This window comes from Vulpes lagopus, chromosome 23, assembly GCF_018345385.1.
Source record: "Vulpes lagopus strain Blue_001 chromosome 23, ASM1834538v1, whole genome shotgun sequence".
NCBI lineage: Eukaryota > Metazoa > Chordata > Mammalia > Carnivora > Canidae > Vulpes > Vulpes lagopus.
Window position 1 is genome coordinate 57,833,631 of NC_054846.1, and position 19,668 is coordinate 57,853,298.

The following is a 19,668-nucleotide window of genomic DNA, read 5'->3' on the forward strand; positions in this document are numbered from 1 at the left end:
ACACCTCTCTGAGGTCCACCTAGCGGGTGCCAAGCCCAAAGGCCACCAGCAGGGCCCCTAGGGCCCCAGATCTCCACTGCCAGCAGGCTGCTGACCCCAGCGTTCAGCCCGTCCTATAAAGGCAGCAGACCTGCCCCTCCTGCAGGTGTGCAACGTGGGGAGCGGGGCGCGGCCTAGCCTGGGGGGCTGTCTCCCCCCTCAGAGCTGTAGTAAAAGTAGAGGCCTATACAATCCACAGTGATTCCAGCGGTGGGGGGGGGGGGGGGCCGAGGTTAGGTTGCTGGGACTTGTGTGTTGGGCTCCTTCGGGAGAGATGACGAGGTGATGTTCCAAACAGCTCCGTGGTCTGCAGCCCCTCCCTTCCCTCAGCATCTGCGTGCACATCACACAATTGTGGGGCTGTCACTGGGAAAAATCACCAAGGGGGCCTTGTTTCCACTGCTTGCCCACTCTGGTGCGGCCTGTGCTGAACTCCGGGAAAGGAAGTATCTAACACCTCATACCGTACAAACGGCTGCTGGGCCGCCGGAAAGTAGGTGTGGAGCTAGAAGAGGAAGGGTGAGATCCCCCCACCCACCGGAGAAGGAAAGGGTGGCGCCGCTCACTTTTTCCGTGGAGCCTGGATACCACACGGTGCTCCCACAACTGGGCCCCGGCATCCGTTCCCTTAATTTCCTTCATTCACTCCTGCTCTGGTGTGATTGGACCCAGCCCCATGATGGGTGCTAAGGATACAGTTGACCAAAGGGGGTACCTGCCCTAAGGCCTCAAATTGTACCTGGAGTGGAAGGTAAAGAGGCTCAGAGAAGGACAGGATCCCCGTGGGCGTGTCCCTATACTTGGGAACACAAAGGTGACCTTTCCCTATCCTTTAGTGGCCTAACCCAGCTGGAGGAGGCAGGTTGTGTGCAAACTGCCTCTATTTGGGTGTCCCAGACCCCAGTCCTAACCTATACAACCCCGACACCCCCCGCATCTATAATGACTCTCCTCACCTCAGGCCTGTGCTCTAATCCTGAGAAGAGCCTGGGGACCCCATCCCCCACCCCAAAAACCTGAGTATCTGGACCTCAAAGGTCTAGACTGTCTCCAAGAACAATGCTACCAATATGGTCTGACAACCTCTGATCCTGAGGTCTTTTTTTCAAGATTTATTTGGGGGCAGGGGGGGAGCAGAGGGAGACGGACAGATGGCACTGAGCACAAAACAAAGCCCAACATGGGGCTTGATTTCATGACCCTGAAATCATGACCCAAGCCAAGCCAAGAGTCCAAAGTTCAACCGAGCTGCCCGGGTGCCCGAAAAGCATTCCTAAATTCCGTTAAGGCTGGGAGAGTGGGCTGCAGCACTGCTCCCCTCCTCCCTCAGTGCCAGCTGGGCATCAGGACTAAGAACGTGGGCTTGGTGCCCTAGATTCTCCACCTAATGGCTCAATGACCTCGGGCAATTTGCAGTCTTCTAAAAGTGCAATCACTGTGAATAATGGAATTATTGTGGATTAAGTAAAGTGTTAATATGACATGCGGTAAGCACTCAATAGATCGTACCCAACATCACAGGGTTTAACTTTCCTCTGACTTCCTGTCTCTAGACACTACCCTACTTCTTAGGTTTTTTTTTTCTCTAAAGATTTATTTTGAGAGAGAGAAGGGGAGAGTGTGAGCACATGTGTGCACATAAGCAGGAGGGACAGGGGGAGAAAGAGAGAACCCCAAGCCGACTTCCCACCGAGCAGGGACTCTACTGCACGGCAGGGAGCCCAAAACTGGGCTTGATCTCACAACCCCAAGATCGAGACCTGAGCCAAAATCAAGAGCTGGAGCCTGAATCGACTGAAGCACTCAGGTACCCCCTTAGCTCTTCTTTATAAAGAGCAAAAAGTCTTTGAAAGAAAAATTGGGGGCAGCTCGGGTGACTCAGTGGTTGTGCCTGCCTTCGGCCCAGGGTGTGATCCGGGATCAAGTCCCACATCGGCTCCCTGCATGGAGCCTGCTTCTCCCTCTGCCTGTGTCTCTGCCTCTTTCTGTGTCTCTTATGAATAAATAAAATCTTTTATAAAAAGAAGAAAAATTGGGTACCCTTAGTCTTTATTTATTCTCTCAAACCTTCTCCAACCTGGCTTTCATTGTCATTATTTTTAAGTAAACTCTACACCATACAGGGGGCTTGAACTCACGCCCCTGAGGTCAAGAGTCGCATGCTCTACCGACTGAGCCAGCAAGGAACCCCTCTCCTTTCTTCTGACTCAGTGGCCAAGAGCTTAAGATAGTCCATTTTAGGTCTATCTAGGATAATGGTCTGCTTCTAGATTTTACTAGACAGTAGACCCAAAAATGACTTTGAAGGGGTATTTGCACTTAGGTTTCCCAGACTCTGGTCTGGGGGGAGGAGCCATTCTGAGACCAAGTAAAAGTAAGTCAGGACACAGGAACTCAGTTGGTCTCCTCACTTCACTGCAACAAAATTCCGGAAAGAAAACAGGACACACTTAGGATTTCACTCAAGAATGTGTCTTTATTGAAGAAACTGTAAGAAAAAAAGGATGGACCCTCTGTAAAAAGAGGAGATGTCGCCTCCAAACAGCAGGGAGGAACGAGACCTGTGTGGCTTCCCAGTAGTCAGTGTTCCCGGCACGAGACTCCTCCTTCCGGGCAAGCACGAGTGTCACACTACAACCAGCAATTCCTATCCACCCCATCGGCCTCTCCTCCCCCGTCCCACAACCCTGGATTCTCCACAGCCATTCACCAATGGTTTCCCGAAGGCCCAGGAAAAGACGGGGGAGGCTTGCCTCTGAATGGGGTCAAAACGGGTTTTGATTTGGAAAATTCAAAGAGGAATGTAAAACGGTTGAGCTCTTTCTAGTCCAACCAAACATGGCCTCATCCAGCCCCTCTGAAGGAAACTAGAGCAAAGAGTTTCCCTCCTGAATGTGTACTCTTGCGGGGTAAACAGACTATCTCAGCCTGGAGAATGGAAACAGTTAGAAGAATATGTAACAACCGTGTTAGAGAGTCACTCAGTTCCTAAGGGCAGAGGGAGCTCTGAGACTTCGGATTCCAAGCAGTGCTCAGTGCTCCTGCTGGCTCCCCTCCAGTCCTGGGGACGGTCACTCCTCTCCAGCTGGGAGATTGTCCTCAATTCGCCTGATGAACCTCATGCGGATTTCTGTCACACCGTCTCCTTTCAGGGTGTCCTGGACAAACCTGGCCTCCACGGCCATCTGGACCTGGGGGACAGTGGGAAAATAAAGGGGCAGCTGCCTAGCCACAGGCTCTGGGAACCACGGGGGACAAGGCTCTAACTGACTCATCCGCAGCAGTCCCAACGAGGGCGCTGCTCTCCGGCAAGAACAAGACTGCCAATTCCAATGCTCCCTTGTAGAAAGCAGTGGCCCTGACCCTAAGGACGGATTGAGCAAAGAACCACCACAGGTGAGATTGGCGCCACATGAGCCAACCTGGGAACGGACGGTCCTGGGCTTTGGGGGCTGACGGCACCACCGTCAGGGAGGGTCATCACCACGGAGAGGCATCCAACTTGGAACCTGTGCTCAGCAGCATCACATCTCAGGCAGCCAAGTGCTGAGGTGAGCCAGGGCCTTTCTTCTCTCTCTCTCTCTCTCTCTCTCTCTCTCTCTCATTCATTCAAACATTTACCAAGCCCCTACTGCACCTCGGGTGTGCCAGAAGGGAAAGAGCTGCACTCACCATCTCCAAGGCTCCCCGCAACACCCCACACAAGAGATTGGAATAAATAAGGGATGAGTGGTTATCAGGAAGTTCCACAAAGTCCACCAAGGGGTTATTTTCCAAAATGAGGGAGAATTCGTCACCAGCTGGGCTCCAATTGGTGATGCTTGGAGTGATGCCCAAGTACATCTTGAACGCCACCTGTCAGGGGACACACAACAGCACCGTGGGGGAAGGGCAGCAGGGGCTGCACAGCAGGGAAGCTGCTGGGCCTGGTGAAGGAGAGTTAGGTGGCTCGGGAACAAAACTGTAGCCTCTGCAAACACCGGGGCTTTAGGTATTCAGGGCAAAAAAGGAAAAGCATCTTTGCATAATTCCACAGCCCACTCCTTCAAGGCCTCATACGATCAGGGAACGCATTGACCACCTCCACTTCTGACGGGGCTGGCTTCCCAGAACCACCATATGGGGGCCCAGCCCACTGCCCTGTCCTCTGTGCTATCCTGAACCCTTCTTGAAAGCAAATACAGGTCACTGAGGCACAATTAGTCTGAAGACACCCTTCCCTCTATCCACCCTCCCAGTAACAAATCTTCACAGAGCTAAAGCTCTCTTCACTGTCAGCCCTCTCTATGATTTGGGCCAGCTTGCTCTACAACAGAAAGAATCAACCTTTAGGTGCCAGATGCCACAAACCTAGAGGCGTTTTATCATTTATTATTAAGTCTACAAAATGTAACACTACTATTATCAATAGCGACCATTTCCTACAAGCGCACTACGTGAAGTGCATTCATTTCACCCGAGAGCTCATGCTTATTATTTCATTGACTCCTTACAACCACCCTGTGAGGTAGCTCCTAGTTTCTTTTAAAGATGAGGTAAGTGGTAATTAGAAAGGTTAAAAGTAACTTACCCTTAACTAGAAAGGACTGGAGCCAGAATATGAAGCCAGGTTTGTCTGAGTCCAAAGTCTGTATTCTTTACCCCATGCTACCCTACTACATCTTCGCAGTCGAGATCTGTCTTTGACTTCACGGGGGCTTTCATCCACCTGGATGATCCCAACCACTCTTCCCTCTTCATAATCTGTGCTATTCCCAAACCACCAGGAAGGCTTGTTTGGCCCAGACAGCTGCCTGACTAGTCTTTCGGAATACTAAGGGCCCCTCTAAGGGAGATGGAGAGAGTGGTAAGTAGTGCCTCCCAGTGACACATCCTTCAGCATAGCCAGGTGGCCCAGGATAATGACCTTGGCGATGACATCTGCAGTTTCCCGAAAGTCATGGCACCTCCCAACATTGGACCGTGCCAAGAAATCTTCAATCAGTCGGACTCCAATGTTATAGCCCCTGGGAGGAAAATGAGAGAAGAGACCATATCATGGAGTGTGAACGTCTTATGTCTGAATGTAAGGCTGCTGGTGGTACAGGGAAAATCAGGGACAATTCTAAAACATCTCAATAATGAGCTGAGTGGAAACTATGTCGAAAATGTAGCTTACAAAAGACGACCCCATTCTGGGCTCTAAAGGACCTTGGAGACTGTGCCCTGGGGAGCCCCATTCTTGTCTTTCCTGCAGAGGAGCTTACTCACATTTTGTCCAGCTGTTTATTCACATCTTCATCATTTTCATAGTCCTTGCACAGCTGTGTGACCAGAGCCCCGTAGGTGAGGGTGAAGAGCTCAGAGCTCTAAAAGAGATTCAAAAGGCAGTTAGGAACAAGAAGCGCAAAGAAAAAGTTTAATGAGTCTAGGTCAGCCTCAGCACAGCTGTCCAGATTCCAAGGAAGGTCATCTGTGTCCACTGGGAAAGAATATCACTCCGTAGGGTGGCCAAGGAGGGCAGCCCCCCATGGTCAAGGTGGCAGGGCTTCAGTCATGAAGCCAAAGTCCAAGAACGGGTTATAAGAGGAAGGCAGCCATGCTAGCCACTATACCACCAATGCTCAAGAACAGGTTGTAAAAGGCACTTCGCACATGGAGCAATCACTCTTCCAACACATCAAGGTGGGTTTCTGCTAACCCCGGACCCCCCCATAGCCGCCATCCACTGGATACCATGAAAGACAGACCTGGAGAAGACATTTACAGATTAGCTTTTTGGACCCATGGCTTCTCCACACCCAAGCATGTCTGCAGCGTCAGGGCCGAGAGTTCAACAGCACTCCCAGTGCCCTACCCAGGAGAGCAGAGGACCCGGCGGCCTGGTCTGTGGGGAGGAAAGAAGTCCTAGAGTCCACTGCACTGACAATGCCCCTCCTAAGTCCCCAGCATAAGGAAAAGTAATGTTCTTCTTGACACAGAGCGAAAATGTTTCCAGGAAAGGAGTAACTCTGAAAGGAAGCCAATTTTTTGTGTACCTGAAATACAATACTGATCTGGACTGGTTTCTATTATGATCACAGTTAAAATCACAGTCTTCTCAGATAAAGGCTCCTGTCACCTACCGGCCAAGAAACAGGGGTGTGGAAGTTGACAGGATGACTGATACCAAGACTGCAGAATGAAGGCATGAAGTGTGGGGCAAGGCACCATCAGAGCCAAGTAAAGGGAGAAACATGCTATCAGCACATCGGGACCAATACATTTGCATGGAAGTAATCACTCAGCCACTTCCTCCTTGTCACACTTGGAGCAGAGCACTGTTCTGTCCTTAAGTTTTCTGGAGAGCAAAGTCCAAATAATGTTGAGGCCCAGGCTCGCAGCGTGTCAGTGCCCCTCACCTCATCCCCAAGCCCTGGTGACGAGGTTGCTGCTAGAATAGTACTGGGAGTGCCTTTGCTTACACACTACGTTCTATTTTTCATGATCTCATTTTCCATCCCACAAGAATTCTGTAAAGCAGAAAGGGCAGGAATTAATCTCATTTTACAGGTGAGGAAATACAGACTCAACATGCCCAACATGCTCAACATGTTAAATAATATGCCCAAGGACCAACAACTAATTATTGACAAAAGTAATTTTGGGAGACAAAAGCCAAGAATTCCTAAGCCAGTGTTCATTTTATCCTCTGTTCCCTACAAGTGCAATATTAATAACCACCCCCCCCCCCAAAAAAAAAAACAAAAACAAAACCACAACAACCAGCAACGAAAAACTTAGCTGTACTAGGAAGTCAAAGAAAATCAGTTTTAGAATCAGGAAACTTTTTGAACTGAGCTAAAACAGTCAGATCAGGGTGTCTCCAAAAGACCATTTACCAAATATGGCAATTAAGGGGAAGCTATTAAGGAGCACAATGATTTTTTAGTAAAGTTAAGGGTTTGGCACTAGAATGGCTTAGACGTGAATGGATGGAGACAATCCAGCAGTTACCAGTCTACAGAGTTGGCACCACTGCATTCAATCAGGAGAGCTTTCCTTCCATTATTAACGAGCCCTTGGATGGCGATTCCAACAGCCTCGACCCACCATAATGCCAAGTAACAGATATACTGCAATGTTATCGAGAACTTACACATGCAGCAGCCCCCAGTTTACCAATAACGAAAATCAAGGTTCTAGACAGATCTATCCATGGTCACAGTATCAATATGCCTGGGATCTGAAATGGGATTCCTGGCCCAGGCTCTCCAGACTCTCTCCTATTTTGCAAGTCTGTTTCTGTCTCTGATTATGAACCAAGCCTACTTGAAACAGTGCGCAATGCAAATATGTAACTTAAAGATCTTTATACTTAATATATATTTTTAAAGGTTTTATTTATTCATGAGAGAGAGACACAGGTAGAGGCAGATACAGGCTCCCTTCAGGGAGCCCCAAGTGGGACTCAATCCTGGGGCTCCGGGATCACGCCCCTGGGCCAAAGGCAGATGTTTAACCACTGAACCACCCAGGCGTCCTGATCTTTATACTTTAAAAATAGGAGTGGGACTGTGGTATAGAAAAGTTATTTACTCAAAGTTTACCATGTTCCAGGGACTATCTAATAGGAGAGAAACAGATAATAATTTGAATGTAAGGCTTGTCAGATGATAATAAGAGCTATGGAAAAAAAAAAAACATGCACAGACAGAAATCAGGGGGTATTTACATTCATATATATATCCCGTCACCTGGGATGACGACCTGAGCCAAAGGCAGGTGCTCAACCACTGAGCTCCCCAGGTGCCCAAGAGATCAATTTTAAATTGGATACTCAAAGAAGACCCAATAAGGTGATATTTGTGTGAAGACTTGAAGGAGGTAAGGATAAGCCATGAAGATTTCCAGGTGAAGAGATCCTGCAAAGCAAGTGTAAAGGCACTGATGTGGGAGTATGTCTGCCATGGCTGAGAAACAGCTAAGAGACCAGTGTGACTTGAGAGGAGTGAACAAAAAAGAAAGCAGAAGAGGAAGACAAGTTACTGTTGACCTGGGTTTTCAGTCCGTGTGACCCTTACAACAAAAAGTTCCACGAGACCTTAAAGGCCAGCTCATTCAACGAATGCGGTTTCTTCACTGCACATAATAACTACATTCTCCCTCCCAGAAAAACACAGGAATCTCTTCTGCAACATCCCTACTTTCAGGTGCTTTAATTATGTTTAATCATAATGGCCATAAACATTTATAAAACTTTCAGAATGCCTTCACAGATAGTTTCTCATTGACCCTAATCACAACCATGAGAGGTCAGGAGAACAAACAATATTTATCCCCATTTTACAGGTGAAAGGTTAGGTAACTAAAACTCAGTCTTCTTCTTCTTCTTCTTTTTTTTTTTTTTTTTTTTAAAGATTTATTTATTTATGATAGAGAGAGAGGCAAAGACACAGGAGGAGGGAGAAGCAGGCTCCATGCCAGGAGCCCGACGCGGGACTCGATCCCGGGACTCCAGGATCACGCCCTAGGCCAAAGGCAGGCGCTAAACCACTGAGCCACCCAGGGATCTCCCAAGACTCAGTCTTCTTTTTTTTTTTTTTTTTTTTTTAAGACTCAGTCTTCTTATAGTTGAGCACCACCCTAAAAAAAGTTGTGATCTAGGCCATCATTTAATATCTTGGATTAATTTTTTCCCATCTATGTAATGGTGACAATATTATCTGTCCTTGAGAGTTCCTGTGAGATCCTAATGAGATACTGTTTGTAGGGCACCTGCTATACAACATCTACACAAGAAGTAGATATTGTTATTTTTTTTTAAAGATTTATTTATTTATTTATGATAGACATAGAGAGAGGGGCAGAGACAGGAGGAGGGAGAAGCCGGCTCCATGCTGGGAGCCTGACGTGGGACTCGATCCCAGGACTCCAGGATCGCGCCCTGGGCCAAAGGCAGGCGCTAAACCACTGAGCCACCCAGGGATCCCCAGATATTATTTTTATTTTACTCATTTATTTTTTAGGGGGGGATAGGGGCAGAGGGAGAAGGAGAGGATCTTAAGCAGCTGTGGAGCCTGAAGCTGGGCTCAGTCTCATGACCCTGAGATCATGACCTGAGCCAAAATTACAAGCCAGATGCTTAACCAAGTGAGCCACCCATGCACCTGTTATTTTTATTCTTTTTTTTTTAAGATTTTATTTATTTATTCATGATAGACAGAGAGAGAGAGAGAGACAGGCAGAGGGAGAAGCAGGCTCCATGCCCGGAGCCCGACGCGGGAACGCCAGGATCACGCCCTGGGCCAAAGGCAGGCGCCGAACTGCTGAGCCACCCAGGGATCCCCTGTTATTTTTATTCCTTTTTTTTTTTTTTTTAATTTTTATTTATTTATGATAGTCACAGAGAGATAGAGAGAGGCAGAGACACAGGCAGAGGGAGAAGCAGGCTCCATGCACTGGGAGCCCAACGTGGGATTCGATCCCGGGTCTCCAGGATCGCGCCCTGGGCCAAAGGCAGGCGCCAAACCGCTGCGCCACCCAGGGATCCCTGTTATTTTTATTCTTACACTAGTTCTCTGTGGTGTGGTATCAGAGAGTACCCCGAGCCGGGTTCAAGGAGGGAGATTTTAAATCAACATAAAGAACTCCGTAACAACTTGTAAGACATACAGAAAGAATACTGGGTTTGTAGTCAGAAGACCTGATTCTGAATCTGGATTGCCACTGACTAGCCGTGAGACTTTACTTAAGTCACTTCACTTTGCATAATCTCAATCTCCTCACTCAAAAATGGCGACAGTAAAATCCGTCACGCTGATTATAGGATTGTTGGGAGGCTCTGAGAATAATGCACTTAAATATTCTCTTCAGAACAACCACAGGAGTGGTTTCATACTGGAATAGGTGATCTGATCTCCCAGTCCTACAGGCACAACCTGAGCAGAACAAGTTAAGCCAAGCCGTACTTCAGGTGAGCTATGGCACTTGGTGGTTTTCAAAAGGCTTTTCAATTAGTGCCCCAGACAAACAACAAATCTCCTTAAGGGGACTGATCTTTGGAGCTAATGCTCCAAGAGTCGCATTCACTATTTTTACCAACACAAGTAACTCAGTATGACTCCCCCAACAGCTGGGAATGAAGGTCAGTTACAGGACGGAGTCCATCCCTGTCTCAGCCTCCGGCCTCCTGTCAGGGAGACTCTGAGTGCTGCTATGAAAGTAGTATCTCACCTGAGCACTGGGAAAGAGAGCCGCTGGGGTTGGGTTACTAGTAACATGACACAAAATAAGGGAAGGTTTGATTGTCCACGGAATTCAGGAACCAAACACTATACAGACCCATAAAGGCTAATAACTTTACTAACAAGGATGCCTGCTGACTTTCACCGAGTGCCAACTACATAACATGCACCATCACACTGCTAGCTTTTCATGCATTATCTCAATTCTTAGAAAAACCCCATGAGAGATACTATTACTACATTTTCTAACTTATTCTTTAAAGATTATATTTATTTATTCATTCATGAGAAATACACAGAGAGAGAGAGAGAGAGAGAGGCAGAGACACCGGCAGAGGGAGAAGCAGGCTCCATACAGGGAGCCCGACCTGGGACTCGATCTGGGTCTCCAGGGTCACGCCCTGGGCTGAAGGCGGCGCTAAACTGCTGAGCCACTCGGGCTGCCCTAACTTATTTTTTTCAAAACGGTGGAATTGATGCTTACGACAATCAGGACACTCGCCCAAATTAACAAGGCAAGTAAGCAGTTAAGCTGGGACTCCAGGCCAGACAGCACTATGCCGCTGTGCTGTATACTCTTCTGCCTCATGCAATGTGCTTCTCAAGGTTAAGGACTAGGCCTGCATCTCTCAGAGCACCTAGACAGACCTACACATACAGTCAGGGCTCAGGGAAAGTCTGCCAGATATGTGGGCTATTTCTGTTCGCCCAGACTAAAAGCAGAGGTCTAGCTCCTTGGGCATATTAATCATTTAAGTCTTGGAATGTTTAAGTGGGAACACAGCAATCAGCAGAAGGTAGGGCCAAAGGGAAAAAGGGATGCTAGAGGGGGAGACTTCCTGGCAGGAGAAGAGCAGGTCAAAACTAGGTGGCCACAAAGAGGATCATGTGACAAGCCTTAAGCAGGCACCAGCAGGGAGTGAATGAGAGGATGCACCAAACCTTCATGTCACTCTTTCACTAAATATCGATTGCCTAGTGCCAAGCATCACTCTAGATGCTAGGAATAGAGCAGTGAACAAAACAAATCCCTTTTCTGGTGGTTACATTCTCATGGGGGAGACTGAAATAAACAAGTATGTAATTCGTAATGAAACAGTGCTATGAAGAAAAACAGTAGGGAAAACTAGTCACGGTAGTCAGGGAAGGCCTCTCAGAGAAGGTGACATCTGAGTAACTATGAATGAGTGGGGAGTAACTAGATGAGGATTAGGGTCACTCACTGGGGGAAGGAAGGATTTTTTTTTTTTTTAAGTAGGCTCCATGCCCAATGTGGGGCTTGAACTCAAAACCCCTGAGAATCCCATGGACCCTGAGATTTAGAGTCGCATGCTCCAGGCAGCCCTGGTGGCTCAGCGGTTTAGCGCCACCTTCGGTCCAGGGCCTGATCCTGGAGACCTGGGATGGAGTCCCATGTCAGGCTTCCTGCATGGAGCCTGCTTCTCCCTCTGCCTGTGTCTCTGCCTCTTTCTCTCTCTCTGTGTCTCTCATGAATAAATAAATAAAATCTTAAAAAAAAAAAAAAAAAAAAAGAGTCGCATGCTCCATGGACTGAACTAGCCCAGCCAGGCACCCCTGGGGGGAAGAACTCTCTAAGCAGAGACTCTGGGAGTTGCAAAAGCCTTGAGATGAGGGTGCTGCTGTCTTTCCCTATTTCTCCCACTCACCAGAGCTAAGTGAACACCGGGGGTCAAGGGTGGAACCTGGGGGTTTCTGCTTCAAATAGTATTAAACATTTCAGGAAAAAAAAATACCAGAGTAAGATATGAAAATTAAGCATGAAGACCTCTCATATCTGCTCCTATCTTAGGAAAAGGAGAAAGAAACTTTTACTATGCCCCATACATTGTACACTGCTATGTCACTTAATCCTAAGCAGGCATTATTATGTCCAATTTATAGATAAGGAAATTGAGGACCAATCAAGACATAATTCCAACAAAGTCCATGCTTTTTTCCCTATCTGACTCTGTTTTCTAACAAAATATAACTTTCTTCTTTTAAATTTCTGGTATTTCCTCCAAAACAGGAGAGCTTTTTTTGTTTTTTTTTTTTAAGATTTTATTTATTTATTCATGAGAGAGAGAGAGAGAGAGAGAGAGAGAGGCAGGCAGAGACACAGGCAGAGGGAGAAGCAAGCTCCATGCAGGGAGCCAGATGTGAGACTCGATCCCAGGTCTCCAGGATCACGCCCTGGGCTGAAGGGGGCACTCAACTGCTGAGCCACCCAGAGATCCCCTAAGATTTTTAAGTAATCTCTGCATCCATGTGGGGCTTGAACTCACAATCCCGAGATCAGGAGCTGCTTGCTCCTCAGACTGAGCCAGTCAGGTGCCCCCTAAACAGAAGCTCTTAAGCTGTGATCCATGTAGGATCTCCAGGGAGCCCACAAATCCCCCCCACCCCCCTGGAAATGGAAGTCAACGTCTGTGTATACGTTTGTCAATCTAATATTTCTGGGGAGACGATCCATAGGTAGCAACTTCTCAAAAGGGGTCGGAGAGAAAACCAATACTACCCTGGAGCATCAGGGCCTCCTGGAGCCCATTTTTGGTGCAATTCCTGCTGTAAGATGCCAAGGTGGGAGGGATGTTTAATCACCCTTCCAGAGTGGAGCATCAACAAAGGACCCCCGAGTCGGGTCGGCTTCCCCAACCTGCAACCTTGGATATTTACTTTCTAAATCAGAAAACAAAGACAGCATGGGGAATTTTGGAGGAGGTCAGAACGGGGCAAAGAAGGATGGCTCCGGGGTTGAGTGTCTCCCTTCAGCCCAGGGCGTGATCCTGGAGTCCCGGGTTCCATCCCACATTAGGCTCCCTGCATGGAGGCTGCTTCTCCCTCTGCCTGTGTCTCTGCCTCTCCGTGTCTCTGATAAATAAATACTTAAAAAAAAAAAAAAAAAAGGCAAAGAAACGGAACACCTGCCACGAGGTCTTCACTCGGAGATAAACGTCATCTGCGCTACTTTCCAGGCCCAGCTGCCACCTGCAGCCAACCTTTAGGCAACGACCAGGTGTCCCACTCTTCCCAGGGCAGGAAGGAAGCGCCCCCTCCCCCGCAGGGGCACCGCCACTTACTGCCTACCCTGGCCCACCTCTTACTCCTCCAAATCGGAAGTTCCTTTCGGGCAAGACCAGCATCTGGGCATCTCCAGCGATGCCTAAGGGGCCTAGCGGCTCTGAAGCCCTGGAGTTAGAGAGACTTGTGTTCCGAGGCTCCTTCTTCTCCCTAAGCTGCAAATGTGGGCAAGTTATGCAACCTGGCTGAGCCGTAGAACTGTGGTGACGCTGTCCACCTGAGAGTCACTTTGCGGATTAAAAAGGAGCTGCTACTTAAAAAAAAAAAAAAAAAAAAAAAAAGGAGCTGCTGTGCATCGAGTGCCGGGCCCGGTGCGGGGACCGCCGCCGCCGCCGCCGCGGGTGCAGCACCCAGTGGGCCGCAGGGCCCCGGGGAGGGGTCTCTGGGCGGCCCTGCCACCGGCCTCAGGCCTGCTACGCCCCCCGCCGAGACTCTGCCCCGCTGCCCCTCCGGCAGCCCCCTCCCCTCCTCCCCGCCCCCCCCTGCGGGAGCCCTTCCCAGCCGCGCCCCTTCCCCAGAGCGCCCTAGTCCGCCTCGCCCGCCGAGTCACGCGCTCCCGGTTACCATTTTCTTGCTCTCGGTGCCGCGGTTCGCCTGCCTGGACATGGTGCCGGCCGCCGTCCCCCGCCTCGCCGCAGACCCGCTCGGCGACCCGTCCCAACACCGCGCGGCCCCTCAGCCTCCGGGACTGACCGGCAGCAGCTCAGCGCGCCTGCGCGGCCCGCCGCGGGGCACCACGGGACTCGCGGTCTGGCCTACGGGGGTAATTCCTGCCCCTCACACGTCGGACTACAGCACCCAGCCTTCCCCACCGGCGGCACCGCTGGACTACAACTCCCAGGGTGCTTCGCGCGCGGGTCCGCGTGAGTTCCCGGCTCCCGCCGGGGCTGCGCCCTGGCCGCTGGGTGGCGTCCGGGGCTCGCGGTGATCCCGTCCCGCCCGCACGCTTCCTTCCCCTTCCGCCCACAACCCTCATCCTCGCAGATGCTCCGCCAATTCCTCTCTCGCGGGCTTGCTCTTGGAAAGTCCCCCTTTCGAACTAGCTGCTTCCGCTATTGCTGCAATTCAGAGCCAGAAGCTCCCAGGATGTGCTAGGACAGTAGCTACGGCTCATTCTCGAATCTGGCTTTTTTTTTTTTTTTTTTACTGCAAAAATACTTAACGACAAGCTCCTCTGTGCCAAGCATTTCACTAGTGGCTTTCTTATCACACTGTCGTCTGTCCCCCAGCTACAAAGGCAGCCAGTACCTGGCACCCTACCACTGTGGCCTCAGGATGGGACATCTAGTCGGTTGCCTAAAACTCAGGCCACTTTGCCCCCTCCTTCCCCAAGAACAGCTACCCTCTCTGGAAAAGAAAGATCACCAACGTCGGTAACAGCCAATCCTGGATTTTAATCTCAGCTTTGCCATTTTAGGCAAGTCCCTGGACCTCCCCCAGTTGTTGTGAAGATTGGTGAGACACGAGTGCACTGCAATTGGCCGCAGAGTGTGTCTCCCTTTCTTCCAGCTACTCTGTAAAAACAGCCCAACAAACAGGTCCCAGAGACACCAGGGGGTGTGCTGGCCACAGCCTCACCCGTCACCAGGGGGAAGTCCTGCAGTCCCTGACCATAGCTCTTCCGTTTCAGCTCCAGCCGTCCCCTCTGGCTGGTCAACCGTAAGAGGCCCGCCTGGGAGTGCCCGAGCATCCTCCCCTCCCTTGAGCCTGGAAGCCTGACTTGTAAGCAGCTGCATTCTAGCCCCTAGCCTTCACCATGACGACCAGCCTAGCCCGGGAGCCAGCCGGGCTGGGGGAGTCTGGGGATGGGGGGAGCCCAGGCTGCCCCAGCTTAAAGCCAGTTCTCAAGATTTCCCCCAGTCTCTCCGTCAGGGTGCAGGACCCATGGTTAGTATACCCTTCTCCCGGTGACACAGACATTTCGGGGCCTCCCTAGAGGCAGTGACCTTTGACTCCTCCTCCGTCCAGGGTCAATGCCTTGGCTGAGAGTGCTGGGAAGGAACAGGCCGGCTGGCTGGGGTGGGGGAAGGAAGCAAGGGCCGGCTAGCACCCCTGAGGCCCCACACGGCCTGGGAAGGACCTCCCGAATTCCCAGGAGAGAGGACAGCTGAGGTGAAAGCTGCAGTTGGCTGGCCTGTCTTTCGGTCTGGGCTCCTCCCTGCCGGCTGCCCTTGGCTGCCCACAGAAACCTGAGTCACAGTCAGGGCCAGCCGCCCGACCCCACCCAGCCTGCTGTCAGGCAGGGTGGTTCTGGAGAAGCTGGAGGTGGAGCCTCTCCCTACCCATCTTCGACCTCTGAGATTCTTCCTCTGTCCGCCTATGATTGTTCCTTTTGGAATCTTTTTTGTTGGGACTCCTTCTTGCATCACAAGTTGTGAATCAAGGACAGGGGTGGAGTCCATTTCAAGCTGACTTATAGGGTCTCCTCCTTGCTCAGATGGGAACCTAAAGCTCCTTAGACCGATGCTCCAGGGGTTCTCAGTAAGGCTTCCGTCATCCCCAAATCCCAGTCCCTCTCCACCCCTGCTCAGGGCCAGGACATTTAGGAACACTTAGGCACCCCTTCCCATCCTTCTCTCCTTCTCTCTAGAAACGAATGCAGCAGGGACGCCTGGGTGGCTCAGCGATTGCATGAGGGTCTGCCTTCAGCCCAGGGCATGATCCTGGAGTCCCGGGATCAAATCCCACATCGGCCTCCCTGCATGGAGTCTGCTTCCCCCTCTGCCTCTCTCTCTCTCTCTCTCAAATAAATAAATAAATAAATAAATGTTTGTAAAAAAAAAAAAAAAAAGAAAGAAAAAAGAATGCAGCAGGGACAGCTTCCCATTCCTAGCAGGGGCTCTAGACAAAGACCCCTCCCAAAAATCCAAAGCATTGAGCCTATTTGGTCCTGGATCTGCGTTCCTCCCCCCCTCCAACTGTCCCTGTTCCTTGTCTCCCCAAGCTGGAGGGAGGGAGGCCTTATTTGCAGCTGGTGTCACCACCGCCCTTGAAGACATTCTCCACTCTCAGCCCCAGGGAGTGGGCCTGGAGGGCTCCCCAGGAGAGCAGTGTGGGTTAGAGACCCATTCACAGTGCAGCGCCTGGGGGGCAGGGTAGGAGCAGGAGGCTGGTGTCTATTCTGCCTGCTGCCCCCACAGGGGCCCTCCCACTTCCTACTTTGTAAGTGTGGCGGCAGCCTCCAGGGCCTTGGTCTGATTCATAACTCAGATCTCTGTCTGTCTCCTGGTGATTTCCCTCACCTCTCCATCAGGTTCATCCTGGACCCTGGCTCACCAAACCTAGGTTGTGAATGCTCTTGCTCCTGCTCCCCACCCTGCCCAGGGGGATCAGAAAGGGGACATATTTCTGATCCCTGTTCAGTGACCTGCCCTCAGCCCTGGCCCAGCCTCATGGTGAGAGGAACAGCTCATTCATGCCTGTTTCCGAGGAGGAGGGGACTGCCCTGGGCGGCTGGGGGGGCACAGGGGAGCTGAGAGTTCCCTGCCCCTGACCAAAGAGGGCAGGGCATCCTGTTGGGGCTTGCGGTTGGTCCCTGATGTGACAAGTGCCTCGCTTGTCCGATATTCAGGGGGCCATGTGAGGTGACCACACACGGTCACCCAGGCCCGAACCCAGAGATACATACACACTCTAAACCTTCTCCGAGCGTGGGATCTGCCAGGGATCCTGGTCAGTCAGGGCACAGAAGGAAAGGAGCCAACTCCATCTGTCCATCTGTTTGTTTCAACTTAATCAATCATAGGACGCTGCTCTCCTGGCTGCCCCTCTGCCATCCTCCCCAGACTCTCTCTGGACTTCTCAGTTGTACAGAAAGCCTGGGGCTTCCAAGAGAACTGTCCGTCAAGTTGGCTAACTCCCAGATGCCTTGTTGTCCCCACCACTAGCGTCGTGTGGGGGTATAGATGCCTCCACTCTCAGTCTAGGGAACAGTTCCTCTGTGTTGGCACCGTTGACGTTTTGGGCCTAATGATTCTTTGCTCTGAGCTTTATAGGATGTTAACAGCATCTCTGATGTCCAAGCACTAGATGCCAGGGACCCCCCCACCCAGTTGTGACAACCAAAATTGCCTCTCCCAACGTTGCCAAGTGTCCTCTCTGGGGGCAAAACTGCATCTGGCCGAGAACTGCTGACTTAGGCTAATCCCACACTGTCTTTGCAATGACTCCTCCAAGTCAATCCCAGATCATTAGACACAGTAGAGAATTTCTAGTTCTAACGCACTGCTCACCCCTCCCCTTCATGACTCCCCACGATCAAGGTCATGCAGATCATGACGTCAGCTGGCATTCAGATCTTCCTATAGAGACCATCCCTGGCCTGTCTTTTCATCTTTAGCTACCATCTATTTTCCCCTCCACTCTTGTTGAGGTCTAGCCCATGAAGGTATCTCACTGTTTCCACCCAGGGTCTTCATCCTTGTAGTCATCTCAAGATCACAGGGGTGAGGGGTGGTGGAAGAAGAACTATCCCAGAGGGCTCTCCCCCTTTTGGTGTTTTTTTTTTTTTTTTAAGATTTTATTTGTTAATTTGGGAGGGAGGGAGAGAGAGAGAGAGAGAGCGCAAGCAGAAGCAAGGAGAGAGACAGAGGGAGAGGGAGAAGCAAGACTCCCCACTGAGCAGAGAGCCGCACATGGGGCTCGATCCCAGCACCCTGGGATCATGACCTGAGCAGAAGACAGACATTTAATCATCTGAGCCACCTAGGCACCTGCCCCTGTTGGGTTCTGTTCATGAATTCTGAGTCTACTCACTGCCTGGCTCAGGATAGTGAGGTTCAGCTCTGGAAAATGCAGGCCCTGAGCCCTCTGACCTCACAAAGCACAGTCCTGGACTCTGTCATCCACATGGCCCCTTCACCTTGCAGGTGGGATGGCTGACAACAAAGATTGGGGGGGGGGGGTGTCTGTCCCTCCTCCTAATCTGCTTTTATCCTTAAAGTTCCATCATCATCACCACCACCACCACCATCATCATATTTATTACGTACTTACATGCCAGGCTCTGTGCTAAGCACTTCATCTGCATTGCCCCATTTAACTTTTACAGTGACCCCATGACACCTCATGGTACCATTGCTTTCCTGATTTTATAGGTGAGCAATTGGGGTTTCAGAAAAGGTAAGATACTAGCTTAAGATCAGCAGCTCCATTTGCAGGCTTTCCATCATCATCATTTTCTAATGATTCTGCCCAGAGGCAGCACGAATCCCTCCTCAGGCCCTTCCAAGAGAGTTCAGCACCACCACCACCCCACTCACTCCTTCTGGGGCAGGCTGCTTCTAGGTTGCCTGAGACCCAGACCCTTTTGTTCCCTCCCCTCCCCCTTGAAATGGCTGCTTTCTGGAGCTGTTCAAAGAAGACGCTAGTGCGAAAGAGGGCCAGGAGCCTAGCATCTCACTGGGCCTAATCTCTGGACAATGGAGACCAGAGAAATGACCTTCTAGAGGTCAGGACAAAGGGCAGGGAGGGGTGGCAGGGCCCAGCTGTGCCTCCTCTTTCCTCCCCTCGGTCAATCCCTGTAGCACCATCATCGATCCACCTTCCCAGCAAGCTTCCCCCCCATTCCCCCACCCCCACCCCCACCCCGGGCTGCCTAAGAGTCCAGACTTGGCTTGGGGCCCCACCTCCGCTGGCACTGACAAGGAGACTTGGGAAGCCAGACTACACTATGGGGAGGGAAGTCGGAAGGGGCTCGCTCTCTACTTGACAGGCCACAGGGAAGCAAAATCCTTCCGGGGACCTTGGAGGGGGTCTCCCGACGGGGGTGGGGGGTTGAGGGAGGTGCAAGGCCAGGACCACCCGGTTTGGAGCTGGGAGGGACCCAGCAGATTAGAGACCTGGGTAAAGCATTGGCGCAGGCCTGTAATTACCCCGGAGGGGCAGGGAAGACACCCACCATGGAATGCTGGAGGAAGGGCGGCAGCAGCAAGGCTCCTGGGCTCTCCCGGGGCCAGCCATCACCCGGGGAGAGAAAGCAGAGCCCTTTTAGGGGTCTCCTTGGGGCCCTCCTCGCGCTCCCTCGAGCTCTCCCGGGCGCATTTGGTTTGCAGTGGGATTGGGAGAGGGTTTCGCTTTGCACCCAGCGCCGGAGCCCCCGGGTCCCAGGGTGGGATCGGGGGCTCCCGTGCCCGCTCCCCGCGGCTCCCCCCAGTCCTGGCGGCGGGTGAGTCACCCGAGCGCTCCCTACATAGCCTCCCGGCGCTGTGGCGCGTACCAACGCGCGGCCGCAGGGGGAGGCGGCGGGCCCGGCGGCCTCGGGGAGCCCCGGCGCCCCCCCCACGCCGCGGCCGCAGGGGAGGCGGCGCGAGCTCGGGGGCCCGCGCGGGCGGGCGGGGCGCGG

At 51.4% G+C, this 19,668-nt stretch overlaps 1 protein-coding gene across 2 annotated transcripts; it reads right to left on the reverse strand.

Moving 5' to 3' along the window:
• Window positions 1–2,495: 2,495 nt before the first annotated feature.
• On the reverse strand, window positions 2,496–19,586 carry TRAPPC3 (trafficking protein particle complex subunit 3). 2 transcript variants are annotated; one of them, XM_041738969.1, is made up of 5 exons: window positions 19,225–19,586; window positions 5,290–5,387; window positions 4,946–5,045; window positions 3,712–3,894; window positions 2,496–3,230 (listed from the first exon to the last, which is right to left on the reverse strand). In XM_041738969.1, the coding sequence occupies exons 1-5, from the start codon at window positions 19,225–19,227 to the stop codon at window positions 3,111–3,113; spliced, it is 504 nt and encodes a 167-aa protein (XP_041594903.1). In that variant the 5' UTR covers window positions 19,228–19,586; the 3' UTR covers window positions 2,496–3,110. The 2 variants fall into 2 exon arrangements, with proteins under 2 accessions (XP_041594903.1, XP_041594902.1); XM_041738968.1 differs by lacking the exon at window positions 19,225–19,586 and adding an exon at window positions 13,890–14,066.
• Between the last annotated feature and the right edge of the window lie 82 nt (window positions 19,587–19,668).